A 14916-nucleotide genomic window follows, 5' to 3' on the forward strand; every position below is an offset into this window, starting at 1 on the left:
GAGGATTTGATACAGGCACCTTACTGCCCCCCTTCTTTTGGGGAATTTCCCTTATGGTGCACTTTATTTTTGCCTAGGCTTTGAATTAGTTCTGGGGAATCTATTTTTGTTTCCCAAACACCGATTACTTCATTCACTATTACTATGATTTTGTGCTTTTATGTGATGATTAATAAAAGGATCTTTTTAATCTAATTCTTTCTCATGCATGTAACCTGTCTACTCTGGCCCAGGGCAGCAAAAGTCACCAGAAATCCAGGCCTGGTTCATTTTAACGAATGTAAGCCGGTCTACATTTGCAGCGTATAGTCTGGAACGTTGGTCTGTTAATACATTGCCAGCTGCACTAAAGACGCGTTCAGAAATCACACTGGCACCAGGACAAGCCAGGACCTCCAAGGCATACTGGCTAAGCTCGGGCCATGTATCCAACTCGGAGACCCAAAACTTGAAGGGGGCAGATCCATCCTGAAGCACACTGACAGGGGTGGAGAGGTATTGTGCCACCATGTCACGGTAACGTTGCCTCCTAGTGCGTTGCACTGTTTGTGCTGATGGTGCCCGAACTGTTTGCGGGTTCAGAAACCATTGGAACAGGTTGGGTATACTGAACCTGTCAGTAGCAGATGTACTGCTTCTGCTACCGGCTTCTGAACGGATACCGCTGGGCCCAGGACGCACTGAGGTGCTTGCTAATGCACTCGCATCATTGCTATGCGGTGGAAGAGTACATGAGTGAATTAACCAGTGCGTCTTGGTACTCCTGCATTTTACGCGCCCGGTTCAACGGTGTAATTAGGCTTTGAAGGCTGTCCTGGTAACGTGGCTCTAAGAGGGTGGCCACCCAGTAGTCATTTGTGTGGAGAATATGAGCCATGCATGGGTGGTTTCTCAGACACTGCAGCATGAAGTCACTCATGTGCTGAAGGCTGCCAAGTGGCCATGCATCGCTCTCACCAGCTGGAGGAATGTGCTCTGGTGCTTTGCATCACCCCATCCACGCTCTATCTGGTGACTACTAGTAGAGCACTGTGTATTTTCCTCCTCTGGCTCATCCTCATAGTCCTCCTCATCCTCCTCGCTTGCTGTGTCCTGCCTGGACCTTTGTGAGGCACCCACAGAGCTTTGTACCAACCGGGCCGATGAAGATTGCCTGGTTGGTGCAAGTGTCTCATCATACTCCTCCTCCTCCTCCTGAGAAACCTCATCCCTTTGTCCTTTAAGTGATGATTCTATAAGGGGAATAGTCAGGCTGAGTAGGGCAGCATCCACGCTCACCATCAGAGTGGAGTCCTGGAAGCACTTCAAAATGGTGCATATGTCCTTCATGGATGCCCACTCTGTGGTTGTAAAGTGGGAGGGCTGAGATGTGTGTCGCCTACTTTGCGCCTGATGCAGCTGCAACTCCGTAATTGCAGGTTGCTGCTCACACAACCTCCGCAGCATATGCAAAGTCGAATTCCACCTGGTGGGGAGGTCAACAATGATGCGGTACTCGGGCAGGCCAAATCTGCACTGCATGGCTGAAACGCGCGATGCAGCCATGCTTGAACGCCACAAATGAGAGCACTCGTATCTGACTTTGTGCAGCAGCTCCTCAAGTTCAGGATAGTTCCTAAGGAAACTCTGCACCACCAAGTTTAGGACATGGGCAAGGCATGGAATGTGAGTCAGACCACCTAGGCCCAGAGCCGCGACCAGGTTTCGGCCATTGTCACACACCACCATACCTGGCTGGAGGTTGAGCGGCACAAGCCACATGTCGCTCTGCTCCTTGAGCGTGTTCCACAGCTCGGTTGCTGTGTGGCTAACATCACCCAGATAAACCAATTTCATCACGGCCTGTTGATGTTTGACCGATGCAGTGCTGAAATCGGTTGTTGTGGTACGTCTGGGTGCAGGCGAGTCTGACGAGTATGAGGAGGAGTCAATTTGTACGGAGGAGAGGCCTGCAATCCGTGGAGTTGGCAGGACCCGCGATTTTGCACTGTCTACTTCAGTTTCAGGCTCAACTACATTTACCCAATGGGCGGTGATGGAAATTTAGCATCCCTGGCCATGCTGACTGGTCCACGCATCGGTGGTCAGGTGGACCTTGCTACTAACTGCATTTTGTAGCGCATGCTTAATTTTACTCTCCACATGCTGTTGCAGGGCGGGGACGGCTTGCCTGCTGAAGAAGAAGCGGCTGGGAATGCTGTATTGTGGGATTGCAAACCTCAACATATCGATAAAGGCTGGCTTGCTCACCAGCCAGAATGGTAGTATTTCCACTGCAAGCAGTTTGGCAATGCGAGTACGGGCGCCTTTTCTCCCACACCTGTGTGACAGATGGCTGCACACTGGATTGGGAGTGTCAGGATGCCAGCGATTGGGATGCTGATGCTGACGAAGTACAGACAGTGTGCCGCTGTACAACACTGCCTGCAGATGCACCCTGGCATTCTGGCGAGGAAGCGGGAGCAGTTGTTTGCGAGCTGGAGGAAGAGGTGGCCGCTGTGGCTGAAGAGGTGGAAGGTGAGGGACCAGCTGCAGGTGGCGAATCATCTTGGGTGTGATGCTGCCACTCCACAGGGTGCCTCTTCCTGACATGCGTCAACATATTGGTGATATTAAGGTTGCTGACGTTCTTCCATATCCACACAGTTTGTCGACAAAGCTTGCATCTGACTACTGTAACGTCATCTGCAACTTGGTCGAAAAAGGCCCATGCACCACAACTCTTGGGCGCACCCCTTGTGCTCTTTAAAAGAGCCCTGCTCCTAACGGGTGCTGAAGTTGAGGGAGCCGACAACCAATTTTTCCCTCTTTCTCTCCCACGTGGCCACGCTGCGCCACACCTGCAAGCTCTTCTTCTGAGCTTTCCCCACTGCTTGCTGACCCTCAGCATGCCATGATGGGTCAAGGACCTCGTCATCCAATACACTTTCGTCAGCAGAAACTGGCAGCTGAGTTTCATCATCATCTACTGACTGGGGTCTGGTCACTGTGGGCACTGGCCCACCCTCCACTTGTTCCTCAGACGCACACAGTGGTTGCGCATCTGTACACACTACCTCTTCTTCAGCTGCAGGAATGCTGTCTGGCTGGCACACAGATTCCAAGCCAACAGATTCTGACAAGAGGATTAAGGTTGGCTCCTGGCCCTCTGAATGTCTGGGCAATTTAGTGGGCGGTGAAGAAGCAGATGGGTGCTGCTCTTCAGTGGCCTGACCTGATGTGGTGGAGAGGTCCTGGGAGGATGCTGCGCTCATTGAGGTGGATGCCTCAGCTGCCATCCAACCAACTATGGTTTCTACTTGATCCTCTCTTATCAGCCTATGGCCCTGCGCTCCTAACAAGCTACGCATAAATGACTGCTGCCGGGTGAAAGTAGGTGCTGAGTGACTTGGGCCTGCTGCTTGCTCTGGATGTGCACCATGTCTAGCTGCTGATGCACCTCTTCCGCGGCCGCTGTGGGGACATCCCTTACTCCCTGCCTTCTTCATCTCTATCGATGGATTCAGAACAGCAAGAAAGTAATTATTAGGGATTAGTGTGCATATTCCTGTAGAACTACAAACAGGTATAAGAAACACTAATGGCACTGTATGATGGTGTGTCTGCTACACTTTATTTGAATCTAGTGTGGTTTACACAGAGTAACATGTGTTTGTGTTGTTGGTGTACACGTTACGGTCGGATGTCACAGCGCAGTAAATGACACTGCTGTGATACCAAAAAAAAAAGGATTCTCTGGGACTGTGTGGCACCAGCCACAGAAGTTGTTTGGGCCTCACAGTACAATCCCTATATAGTGTTTAACTTTAACCTCAATAGATGCTGTGAGGTAAAGTGACACTTATAGAGGCACTGAGAGTGAATTTACTGGTGAAAAATTTGGGGGTGCGTGATAGAACAGGCCGCACTAGGGGTCCTGCAGTCTGATGTGACTACAAAGACTGACCTAGTTGGTGCTGCACTCCCCAAAAAAAAGCACACAGGCGGTCTGTGCAGCGGAGGTGACTAAACTGTGCAAAGCGCACCCGAGCACCAGGAAAATTGAGGGATAAATGGGGGTAAGGGATTGGGGGGGAGGTTCGGGGGGGAACCCCTCACTGAAAAATCCCTATATAGCGTTCACCAAAATGTACTGGATGGCGAAGCTGCACTTTTAAGAAAAAATAGGGGAAGGGGATTTAAGGGATGAAAAGGCAGTGAAAAGGCAGTGAGACACACACCACACAGTGCTGCAGCAAGAGGAGCTGCAGCAGCTGTAGTGAATGTGCGCTGCACTGTCTCACTAAGCACCTCACTGAGAGCCTGCACAGCACAAAAAATGAAACTGAGCGGGGTCAGTGAGGAAAAAGACTGCTTCTGTAACACACAGGGGCTGCTACAGTCGCTGAAAAGCAATTTCTATCGCTATTAGATCCGAGATCTCTCCCTATCTCCAACAGCAACCTATCCCTATCTGCTTTCACAGTAGAGTGAGGCTAAAATGGCAGGCGCAGCCTTTTATACTGCCTGATCACATCATCCAGCCAGCCAATCGCAGCGCTGCCCCTAGCTAGCATGTTTGGACGCCTCCTACCAAGCTTAGGGGAGTTACACAATGTTGTCAGCAATTCTTCAGCTCCTGATTGTCTCCACGGAGCACTCAGAGGCTGAAGGATTATGGGATTTCCAATGTGAAAAAAATATCGGAATCGGGAATCGGAATTCCGATATCGCAAATATTGGGCCGATTTCTGATATTTCAATATCGGAAAGCTCATCCTTAGTCTCAGCTGAAAACAGGATGTAACATCTTATAAATTTATCTATTCTCTCCATAATATGGGGGATGAAATCATTTTTTGTGTTATTTTAATTATTTCTAAACATGTATTCTTTGAATATGATCTTTCATGCCAGTGGCTCTCATAGGCTGCGCATGAGCGCTCTCATCTGGTGTCATTTGCTAAGCAGTGTGTAGCTGGGTTGCGATTAGAATGGGAGACCAGCAGGCGAATCCAGAATACCTTTTGGACTTTATATACATTTTACGCGATTACATATGCGTTAGGCCTATTTTGGCTTTTTTCAGATAGGCGCCCTCTTTATATGCGGCGTTGGTGGCATCATATGAGTTATTTTAGTTGCGCTTTGTCATGGTAATAGGTTGACCAATGTCACATTTGGCTCCTTTTGCTTTACATTATATTTCATATTACATAATATATTATATTTCAAATGCATGCACCTACTCTGGGTGCCTTTATTGCGCGGGCGCCTCCTATTTTATAGCGCTTTTGTACTATATTTGCTGCTTAAACATGTGACCAATTTAGCAATGACCACATCACGCCTGGTATACCCAGGCTATATACGCGGTGTTTGTTTATTTGTTTTCATTGAGTAAGTATTGATCTTGCTCGTTGATACTATTCACTATACTATGTCTGGTATATTCTGGACACAGGCGCTATGTCTGTTTGTCTCCCCGTCTCCATTGCGCAGGCGCTTATCTTGCCCGGTGACATCATTGAATTTTCAAACAAATTTTATTGTCCTATGAGCAACATTGACAAGATGGCAGCGGCCATGCAGCGTTCTTCTTCTGATTGCACTATATATATATGTGGCACATACATTTTTACAGCGCTTTACCCTCCCCTGAAGAAGCCACACAGCATGTGGCGATACGCGTGGGGCTTTGCTCCCCCCACTCCCTTACCCCATTAGCTGCTTCCAGCACTTTTTGGCATCATACATCTTCATGCTGAATACCATTTGGTTCCCATGTACCTACAGGGTCTTTAAGTTTTCTTCTTGGGTCAGGTATCTAACAATTGTCTGGGCTTTTTTTGCCCTTCTTACTTTTTTGGCTCACATGGTGCTGTGAATAGCGGCTTTTTTTCACCTCGCACATATAGACCTTTTTGGTCTATGTATGACTACACTGTTTTACATACCTTGTTTGTGATATTCAATATGTTGAGGTGGCTTGTTTGATATTTATCCCATGTTATTATTGCCATGTGGGGTTTTTCTGCTGTGGGAGTATAATCATATCATTATTTCATGATTTGATATGATTGCAATTTCTTGCATTTTTTAATCTTTTTAATGTTTTTTGCTGTTTTGTGTTTGTGTCAGGCATTGAAGTATAAATAAAATTTCTCTTTTGTACGTATTGTGGAGTTCCCATATGTAGATACATTGCTTTTCTCTTCTGCTTTTTGTATGGATTCAAGGTCTGTTTACCTACATCAAGCTGCACTAAGATGAAATACCAAAAACATGCTGACAAATTCCCTTAAACCCCTTCTCAACATATGACGTATATGTACGACATATGTTGTGTCCTTGCCTTTGATGCCATCTTTTCAGACATCTGATGGCTATCAGATGACCGCTGCTACAAGTCCTCGCAGAAACTATTAAATAAAGTAAATGGTAAACAAAAAGGTTTTAAAAATATGAAAAGAAAAAAAATTCAAATCACCCCCTTAAAAATAAAACACATTTGGTATCCCTGCCTCCTTAAAAGTCCAATCTATCAAAATATAAGGCAAATTAATTAGATTGGTAAACGGCGTAACAAGAAAAAAAATAATAATGCCAGAATTATGTAGGTTTGTATGGTGTCAATAAAAGCGTCAGCTCATGGCACAAAAAATAAGCCCTCACACAGCTCCATATGATCAAAAATGAAAATATTACAGGTCTCAGAAAAAGCAAAAAAAATTTGTTTACAAATATCTGAAAAACTACACGTTTGGTATTTGCATGCTCGTACTGACCTGCACAATTATATTGCCAGGTCAGCTTTACAATATAGTCAACATGGTAAATAAAAAACAAAAAAAAATGTGGAATTGCACTTTTTTTTTTTGCAATTTCAATGCACTTGGATTTTTTTTGCCTGTTTTCCAGTGCACTATGCGATAGAATGAATGGCGTCATTCAAAAGTACAACTTTTCCCTCAAAAAGCTAGCCATCATACGGCTATGTCGACAGAAAGATAAAAAAAAAGTTATGGCTCTGGTAAGAAAAGGAAGAAAAGATGAAAAAAAAGACAGAAAATCTCCATGTGATGAATTGGTTAAGACCATAATGTGTTACATGTGTTTGACAGTGTGTGGTCATTAAGGTGAAGAATTTCCAAATTGATTAGCAGCTAAAATGATATTCTTATCAGCTACGTCAACAGTCGCTTTACCTGAAAGCCATGCATAAAATTCTTAATTATAATAGTACATAAAGCTTGGAATTTCCTGCACTATGTTGTTCTTGTTCGTTAATGCACATATGTGGTAAATATTATCTAACTCTTACTACTGCAAATGTTTGCAGGCCCAAAAATGGAGGAAAATATTGTGTGGGAAGAAGAATGAAGTTCAGATCTTGTAACACCGATTCTTGTCCTAAAGGAAAGAAAGATTTTAGGGATGCACAGTGTTCTCAATTTGATGGCAAGCATTTTAACATCAATGGTCTTACAACCAGTGTACAGTGGATCCCAAAATACAGTGGCAGTAAGTTTACATTGTATCGGCGTCATCTCCATAAGGCCAGGATCACATATGCGAGGAATACGGCCGAGTCTCGCATGTTAATACCCGACACTGCCGCCGGCACTCGGATTGGAGCATGCAGCTCCGTGTATTGCTATGCTAGGTGAGCGCGGTGGCTCAGTGGATAGCACTGCAGCCTTGCAGTGCTGGAGTCCTGGGTTTGACTCCCACCAAGGACATCTGCAAGGAGTTTGAGTGATCAATGAGTGGAACAGGCTGCCACTAGAGGTGGTGAGTTCTCTTTCAATAGTAGTCTTCAAAGAGAGGCTGGACAGACATCTTTCTAGGATGATTTAGCGAATTCTGCTTTGAGCAGGGGGTTGGACCAGATGGCCCAGGAGGTCCCTTCCAACTCTATGATTCTATGTATGTTCTCCCTGTGTTTGCCTGGGTTTCCTTTGGGTACTCCAGTTTCCTCCCACATTCCAAAGACATACTGATTGGGAATTTAGATTGTGAGGCCCATCGGGGACAGTGATGATGATGTGTGCAAACTGTAATGCGCTGCGGAATATGTTAGCGCTATATAAAAATAAAGATTATTATCGCTATGCGGCCGCACCCTCCGCTCCCTAGTGCCGGGTATTAACATGCGAGATGGGCCGCATTCCTCGCATGTGTGATCCCAGCCTTCGAGTGTGAAGTTATTGGAAGCAGAAACTACACAGTAACAGAGAATGCATTTTATCTGTACAGTCCTAATGAAAGATCGGTGCAAGCTGTTTTGTCGTGTTTCTGGGACGTCATCCTATTACCAGCTGAAGGACAGGGTTATAGATGGCACGCCTTGCGGTCCAGATGCTGACGACCTTTGTGTTCAAGGATTATGCAGGGTATGAAATAAAGCTGAAGTGCCGGAGTTATAACGACCTTTTGTTTCCACAGTGTTATGTATAAATCATTTCATAAATCTTAGTGATAGACGATATGCATCCTGTCGTACTGTCAAATATAATGCTGCTATAGAATCAAAATTATACTTGTTTAATGAATTCAATACAGTTTATCATCTAGCTAAAATAATAATAATTAAAGCAAAACTAGTTATTAATCATAATAATATTATTACAATGACAGCTAGATCTCTAGTCTAATTTAATTAACTATTCTTATAGAGCAAATCGTAGCCCATATTTGAAGTATGTTTATGTGATATTTTCTGCATGAAATAAACATTCTTTTTTTTAGCAAGCGGGCTGTGACCATGTTTTAAATTCCAACGCAAGAAAAGATAAATGTGGTGTATGCGGGGGTGATAATTCCTCCTGTAAACTTGTAGAAGGAACCTTTACAAAAGCTCAGTATGGTAAGTAGATTTGTATTGTCCTGCCTTTGTTGTTAAATTGAAAATGGATTTTTACTAAAATAAAATATATAATTGTATACATTCTGCATCTTTATATTCCAGTAAAGAAATGGCAAAAATCAACAGATATGGGGATGCAATCCTAAATGCATGTAGGAGTATTCCTGTCTCTAGGATCCTATACCAATATGTAGTAGGTGTAACAACAATAATATTAACAAATACCTCCAATTAGAAATCTAGTGTAGTTCTGATAACCTATGTGTCTAAGGCTACTTTCACACATCAGGTTTTCGGCGTCAGGCGCGATCCGGCGTCGTGCCGGAGCGCCGGATCCGGCAAATATTTCGTAAAACCGGATGTGACGGATCCGTTTTTCTGCCGGATCCGTCTTGTTCTTGACAGACAAAACCGGATCCGTCTCATCCGGTTAATCCGGTTTTTGTTCCGTTTTTTGACGGATTACGCCGGATCCGGTTTTTAAAATTGACCCTTGTGGCCTTCCGAACGGGATTGGCTACTGAAAAACTATATATAGTGTGTTCCTACAGCCCTTCTTTGACAGGTTGTAGAGGAGAAAGTGCAGGTTGGAGAGAAGAGCAAGTTACTGGCGAAGATGGATGTTGTGATTGGAAATATTTTGAAGAATTTGGCGGATTTTACAGCGGAGGCGAATCGTTTGAGGGTGATTGTTCTGGAGAAGGAGAGAGCGAGACAGCAGCGCATCAGGCATCGTAGACGACGTTTGTGGATCCACCCCATCACAGCCAAGAGAATGACGCGTGGGGTCTATTCTACACTCTGCGTGGACCTTAGACGAAACCCGGATAAATTTTTTGGATATGTTCGGATGAAAATGGAGAATTTTGATTACTTGGTGGAGCGCATTGCACACCTCATAAGAAAAGCAGACACCTATTGCCGCTTCTCTGTTTCACCCGCAGAGCGTCTGATGGTGACTTTAAGGTAAGCCACATTTATTGGATATGCTCGCATCAGAGCACACTTTCACTGCAATCTTGTTGGTGGTAGTTTGTATCTACAAGTGTTATAGCTGAGTTTTGGTATGTAATGCTGTGATTTTAAACTAATTGATTGTTTTTTAATTCCCCACAGATTTCTTGCAACTGGAGAATCCCTTTCGTCACTGCATTTCCAGTACAGACTCGGGATTTCCACCATATCTGGAATAGTGAAGTACACATGCCGTGCACTGTGGGACTCCTTAGCTGAAGAGTTTTTACCAGAGCCCACAACAGAGAGGTGGATTGAAATTTCTGAAAAGTTTCAACAGATATGTCAGTTTCCGAACTGCTTGGGCGCTGTGGACGGGAAACATATCCGCATTGTAAAGCCAGCCGGATCGGGATCGGAATATTTCAATTACAAGAAATATTTTTCCATTGTCCTCATGGCCATCGCTGACGCGGAATACAAATTTATTGCTGTTGATATTGGGGCCTATGGCCACTCCAATGACTCTCAAGTTTTCAAACTGTCTGCCATGGGGCGTAAACTGTATGGAAACACCTTCCAGTTCCCACCCCCTAGACCGCTGCCGCAAACATCTGGTCCACCTATGCCATTTGTCTGTGTAGGGGATGAAGCCTTCCAGCTGTCAGAACACCTTTTGAAACCGTACTCTAGCAGAGGATTGACAAGAACAAAACGCATTTTTTATTACCGCCTCACAAGAGCAAGAAGAATGGTTGAATGTACCTTTGGTATTCTGACAGCCAAATGGCGGGTCCTATTGACTGCGATCAACCTCAAGACAGAAACTGTGGCCGAGGTGATCAAAGCTTGTGTGGTACTCCACAATTTTGTTATCTGCAAGGAACCCATTTCCATTGAGGACACCTCTGAAGAAACCACCTTGCAAGATTACCATGACATTACCACTAGAAGTTCTGTGACGGTTTCAGTAATGAGGGACAATTTTGCACTATACTTTATGTCACCTCAAGGCAGAGTACACTGGCAGGATGACAGAGTGTGAAAGATTTGTGCCCTTAACCAAACTTGTGTACCTTCTGTACCAACAGTATATACCTTTGCCAACCAAAGTTGGCTATCTTGTCATGGTCTTACTATTTTTACCTTTAGGCCACAGGTGTGTACCTGGTTGTGTTTTATGCAAAGTATTTCACCTTGTAACAAAAGTTGTGTACATTGTTAGGAAATCACCAACAATAAACACAACTTTTTAGGTGAAATACTTTGCTTCAAACACAACCAGGAACACAACTGTGGCAAAAAGGTAAAATGTACCCACAGTTATATACCTGGTTTTGAATACCTTTTTACCTTTGAAATACCCTGTATTTAACCTTTTGTTTAAACATAGTTCGCCGCAGAAAGAAATGACAGACAACCATTGTGAAACGATAATTTAACTTTTATTTAAAATATTTTTTTTTTGTAAAATGTTTTTAATGTGCAAAAAACTTTTTTAATAAAGGTTTTAAAAACAATAGCCATTTTTATTAAAAAAACACATTACAAATCTGTGTAGTGTGGGGTGGAAATACTGCTGGAGGGGCTGCGGGACACTTCGACACTGGGAGTGTGGAGAGAGGACTGGGATCGTGGTGGGGAAGGAACAGTTAGAGGTGAAGGTGTGGAAAAAGCTACAGAATGGGTGGACATGTGGGAGGCAGAAGAGGTGGTGGGCGGTGGAGTGGAGGGTTGGGCAGGGACTGTAGGAGCAGATGATGTTGATGGCAAGTTGTATGGGGAAGGAGTTTGGTAGGGGGAAGGAGTTTGGTACGGGGCAGGTTGCTGGAAGTGGGGAGGTTGCTGGAAGTGGGGAGGTTGCTGGTACTGGGGAGGTTGCTGGTACTGGGGAGGTTGCTGGTACTGGGGAGGTTGCTGGTACTGGGGAGGTTGCTGGTACTGGGGAGGTGGCTGGTGCTGGGGAGGTGGATGGTATGTAATAGGAGGGGGAGGATGGAAAGTGGCTGGAGGGGGTGCAGGTGGAGGAACTACTGTGGTGGGAGGAGGAGGTTGGGAGGTAACGTGCTGGAGAGCACCGTGGCATGAATGCATTACATGCATCTGCTGGGTAGGAGAGAGCGTTTCCATGCGCTCCACAACAGACCTGAAAAAGGTGTGGTTTGGCGAAGATCTTGCTTCTGAATGCATGGTTTGCAGAAGTGTCTTCACCTCCAGAATGCTGGAGTTGATCTGCTGAAAGCCTGCGGAGATTTGCTCGGACAAGACTTTTAGACAGTTCTGGAAAGATGCATTCAGATGCAAGAACTCTGGCGCATAAGTCTTTTCCTGACCCCTCTGCCGCTGCCGCCCAGTACCCGCAGGTGTACTAGAGGTGGCAGGGGCAGAAGGGTGGGGTAAAGGGAAAGCGATCTCACCAGCAGCTTCATGTAATGTAGGCGGCCACGATGCTCCTGTGCTGGTGGATGGGACAGATGGATCAAATGTGTGGGAAGGCTGGGAAGGTGCAGATGTACCGGGGCGGTCGAAGTGTCCCTCTGTGCCGGTCTCCTCAGGGATCGCCTCAGAAGCGTCCAATCGTGCAGGCTCCCGAGTGCTGCTCACCGTGCTGTGGAATAAAGAGAAAAAAAAACAATTAAAATAGTGACATGGTATGGCCCAGGCTGAAAAAAAAAGTTACATAGAAACATTTTTTTTCACATGTGCTGTGTAATATTTACCTTCTGGTGACCATTGTTTCCCGGAGGAACGACAGGGCTTGTGCGTACTTGTACTTGCTCCTGCGTCCTCCAGATCCACTCGTGGCCCGCATCTCTTTATTGAACTCCTTCTTGAAACGATCCCTCACAGACCGCCACCGCTTCACAATTCTGTCCCCTGAAACAAGAAAGGAGTGGTTAGTATACAACATCAGTGTTTCCCAAACTCCAGTCCTCATGGTCCCCAGGGGTCATGTTTTCAGGATTTCCATAGTAAATGGAAATCCTGAACACATGATCCGTGGGGACCACGAGGACTGGAGTTCGGGAAACACTGCTTTACATCAAGCAACCGGTACTGTATATACTTACGCTCTTTAATCTGGGCCCGAGCATCGAGGTCCTCCCAGCGGTCCACAAGGAGCGAACAGATTTCCTCCCAGAGTCGTCGGGTAACGATCAGGTCAGCATGGCGGCAGTCAGTCATATTCCATAGCGGCTCCCTTTCTCTGACGAGATCGATGAGGTGGTCCACGTCAATCCCTCCATCCTCACCGTCAGAGTCGGGAGCACGCTGTGAAGGCTGTTAAAGAAAAAGACAAAAATAACAGAATTAGCCTCCACAAAAAAAATGAAATAAAAAGTGCAAAAAAAAAAGGAAAAATATTTATACTTACACGCTGGTGACCGCCGCGTTGCTGTCGCCGACGACCCTGGGAGGCACTGCGAGGACCTCTTGGCCGAGCACCAGATTGGGAAGACTAGAGAAGAAAACAAAAAATGTTATGTCTTTGGATGTAGGCATTTGTTTGCTGTGTGTGGTCTGCAGAACATTGTTTTCTATGTGTTGTGTGTAGTGTGATGTTGTGTTTCTGCGTTTGATGCAAAAAACTTACCAATTGTGAGCCCACTCCAGGTGTCTGTCCACCCCTTCCTTCTTCTTCTGGGAGCTCCTCTTCATCTTGTGATTCCTGTTTTGAAATAAAAGGCAATGAATAGACATATATTACAGAGATGATGGATTTTGGAAATAAAAACTTACCGTCAAAGGCTGACGATGCGAGGGAGGGCTCCCAGAAGATGATGTGCTGTCTTCCTGCTGGCCACACTCCATGCCTGTGGGTGGTGTTACTGCTGCTGCCAGTGCTGCCAGTGCTACCACTGTTGCTGCTGCTGCATCTCTTGGGCGGCTGTTGAATAAAGAGAAACAAAGGGCCAATGAATATCTTGATATTCCATGGCCCTAGTTTGGAGGAATGGGGGATTTGATAATTACCATCTCTCATCTGCTACTGGACTCCCCTCCTATTGTTCAGCATGCTGCTCCATTTGGGGTGGTGGTGGTGCTGATGGTGCTGCTGCAGTGGTCTCCTGCCTTCTCCTGCGCCTGGTTCCTGTCTTGGGTGGCATGTTGGGTGTGGCTGAGGGTCCCACTGTCATGCTTTTATATATGTGTCTTGTGGGCAGAGCTACTGAGCATGCTCAGACCAAAAAAACCGGATCCGGCGCATTGCGGCGCTCATAGGCTTTCATTGTGTGAAAAAGCCGGACGCGCCGGATCCGGCGTGTCCGGCTTTTTCGCCGGAGACAAAAAACGTTACAGTAGCCGATTTTTCCAGCCGCCGGATTGCGACACATTGCCGGATCCGGCGAAAACCGGATGAAACGCATGGCCATCCAGCGCGATCCGGCGCAAATGCAAGTCAATGGGGGGGGAAACCGGATCCGGCATTGCATTTTGCCGGATCCGTTTTTTGTCAAAAGTGCCGGATCGCGCCTGACGGCGAAAACCTGATGTGTGAAAGAGGCCTTAGCCTATATCCTGGGCATTGCAGTAGCTTAGGTCTCCATGGTTACTACCACTAGCAACTAACTAACTGTCACTATGTGAGTGGTTGTAGCTAGAGATGAGCAAGCATCTTCGGTGCCCTCCTTATTCGGCAAGCTATAGCGCTTACCAAATAAGCTGCCGCGGGAACCCCGATACCTGGATCGCTCCAGGTGATTAGCTGTGCGGCGCCGCAGCTGCATGTTTAGCGGCTGTGTGACAGTCACAACACATGCATGGATAGACCAACAAGCAGGCTCTCCATGTATGTGTTGTGACTGTCACACAGCCGTGACACATGCAGCTGTGGCGCCGAACAGCTGATTATCGGGAGTACTCCAGGTATCTGGGTTTCCGATGCAGCTATTCGGTAAGTGCTATAGCTATTCGGATAAGGGACTCATCCCTAGTACTGACCCAAATAATAAATTTGCCTTATCAAAAAAAAACAACTCCTGAATTGCTGGGCTTTGTTCATTCTGCCTCCCAGAAATCGGAATAGAAAGCGATCAAAAAATGTCGTGTGTCTAAAAATGATACCGATAAAAACTTCAACTCGTCTTGCAAAAAACAAGCCCTCACATCTC

At 45.8% G+C, this 14916-nt stretch overlaps 1 protein-coding gene across 1 annotated transcript in view; it reads left to right on the top strand.

Moving 5' to 3' along the window:
* ADAMTS20 (ADAM metallopeptidase with thrombospondin type 1 motif 20) overlaps positions 1 to 14916 on the top strand; it is a 266796-nt gene that overhangs the window by 207413 nt on the left and 44467 nt on the right. The window contains exons 13-15 of the mRNA XM_073573240.1: positions 7322 to 7503; positions 8239 to 8375; positions 8731 to 8848. Coding sequence (XP_073429341.1) covers positions 7322 to 7503; positions 8239 to 8375; positions 8731 to 8848 — 437 coding nt within the window. The remainder of the gene's footprint in view (positions 1 to 7321; positions 7504 to 8238; positions 8376 to 8730; positions 8849 to 14916) is intronic.

The sequence above is a fragment of the Dendrobates tinctorius genome, unplaced genomic scaffold (genome assembly GCF_039654945.1).
Source record: "Dendrobates tinctorius isolate UK_male_01 unplaced genomic scaffold, ASM3965494v1 ptg000035l, whole genome shotgun sequence".
Classification (NCBI taxonomy): Eukaryota; Metazoa; Chordata; class Amphibia; order Anura; family Dendrobatidae; genus Dendrobates; species Dendrobates tinctorius.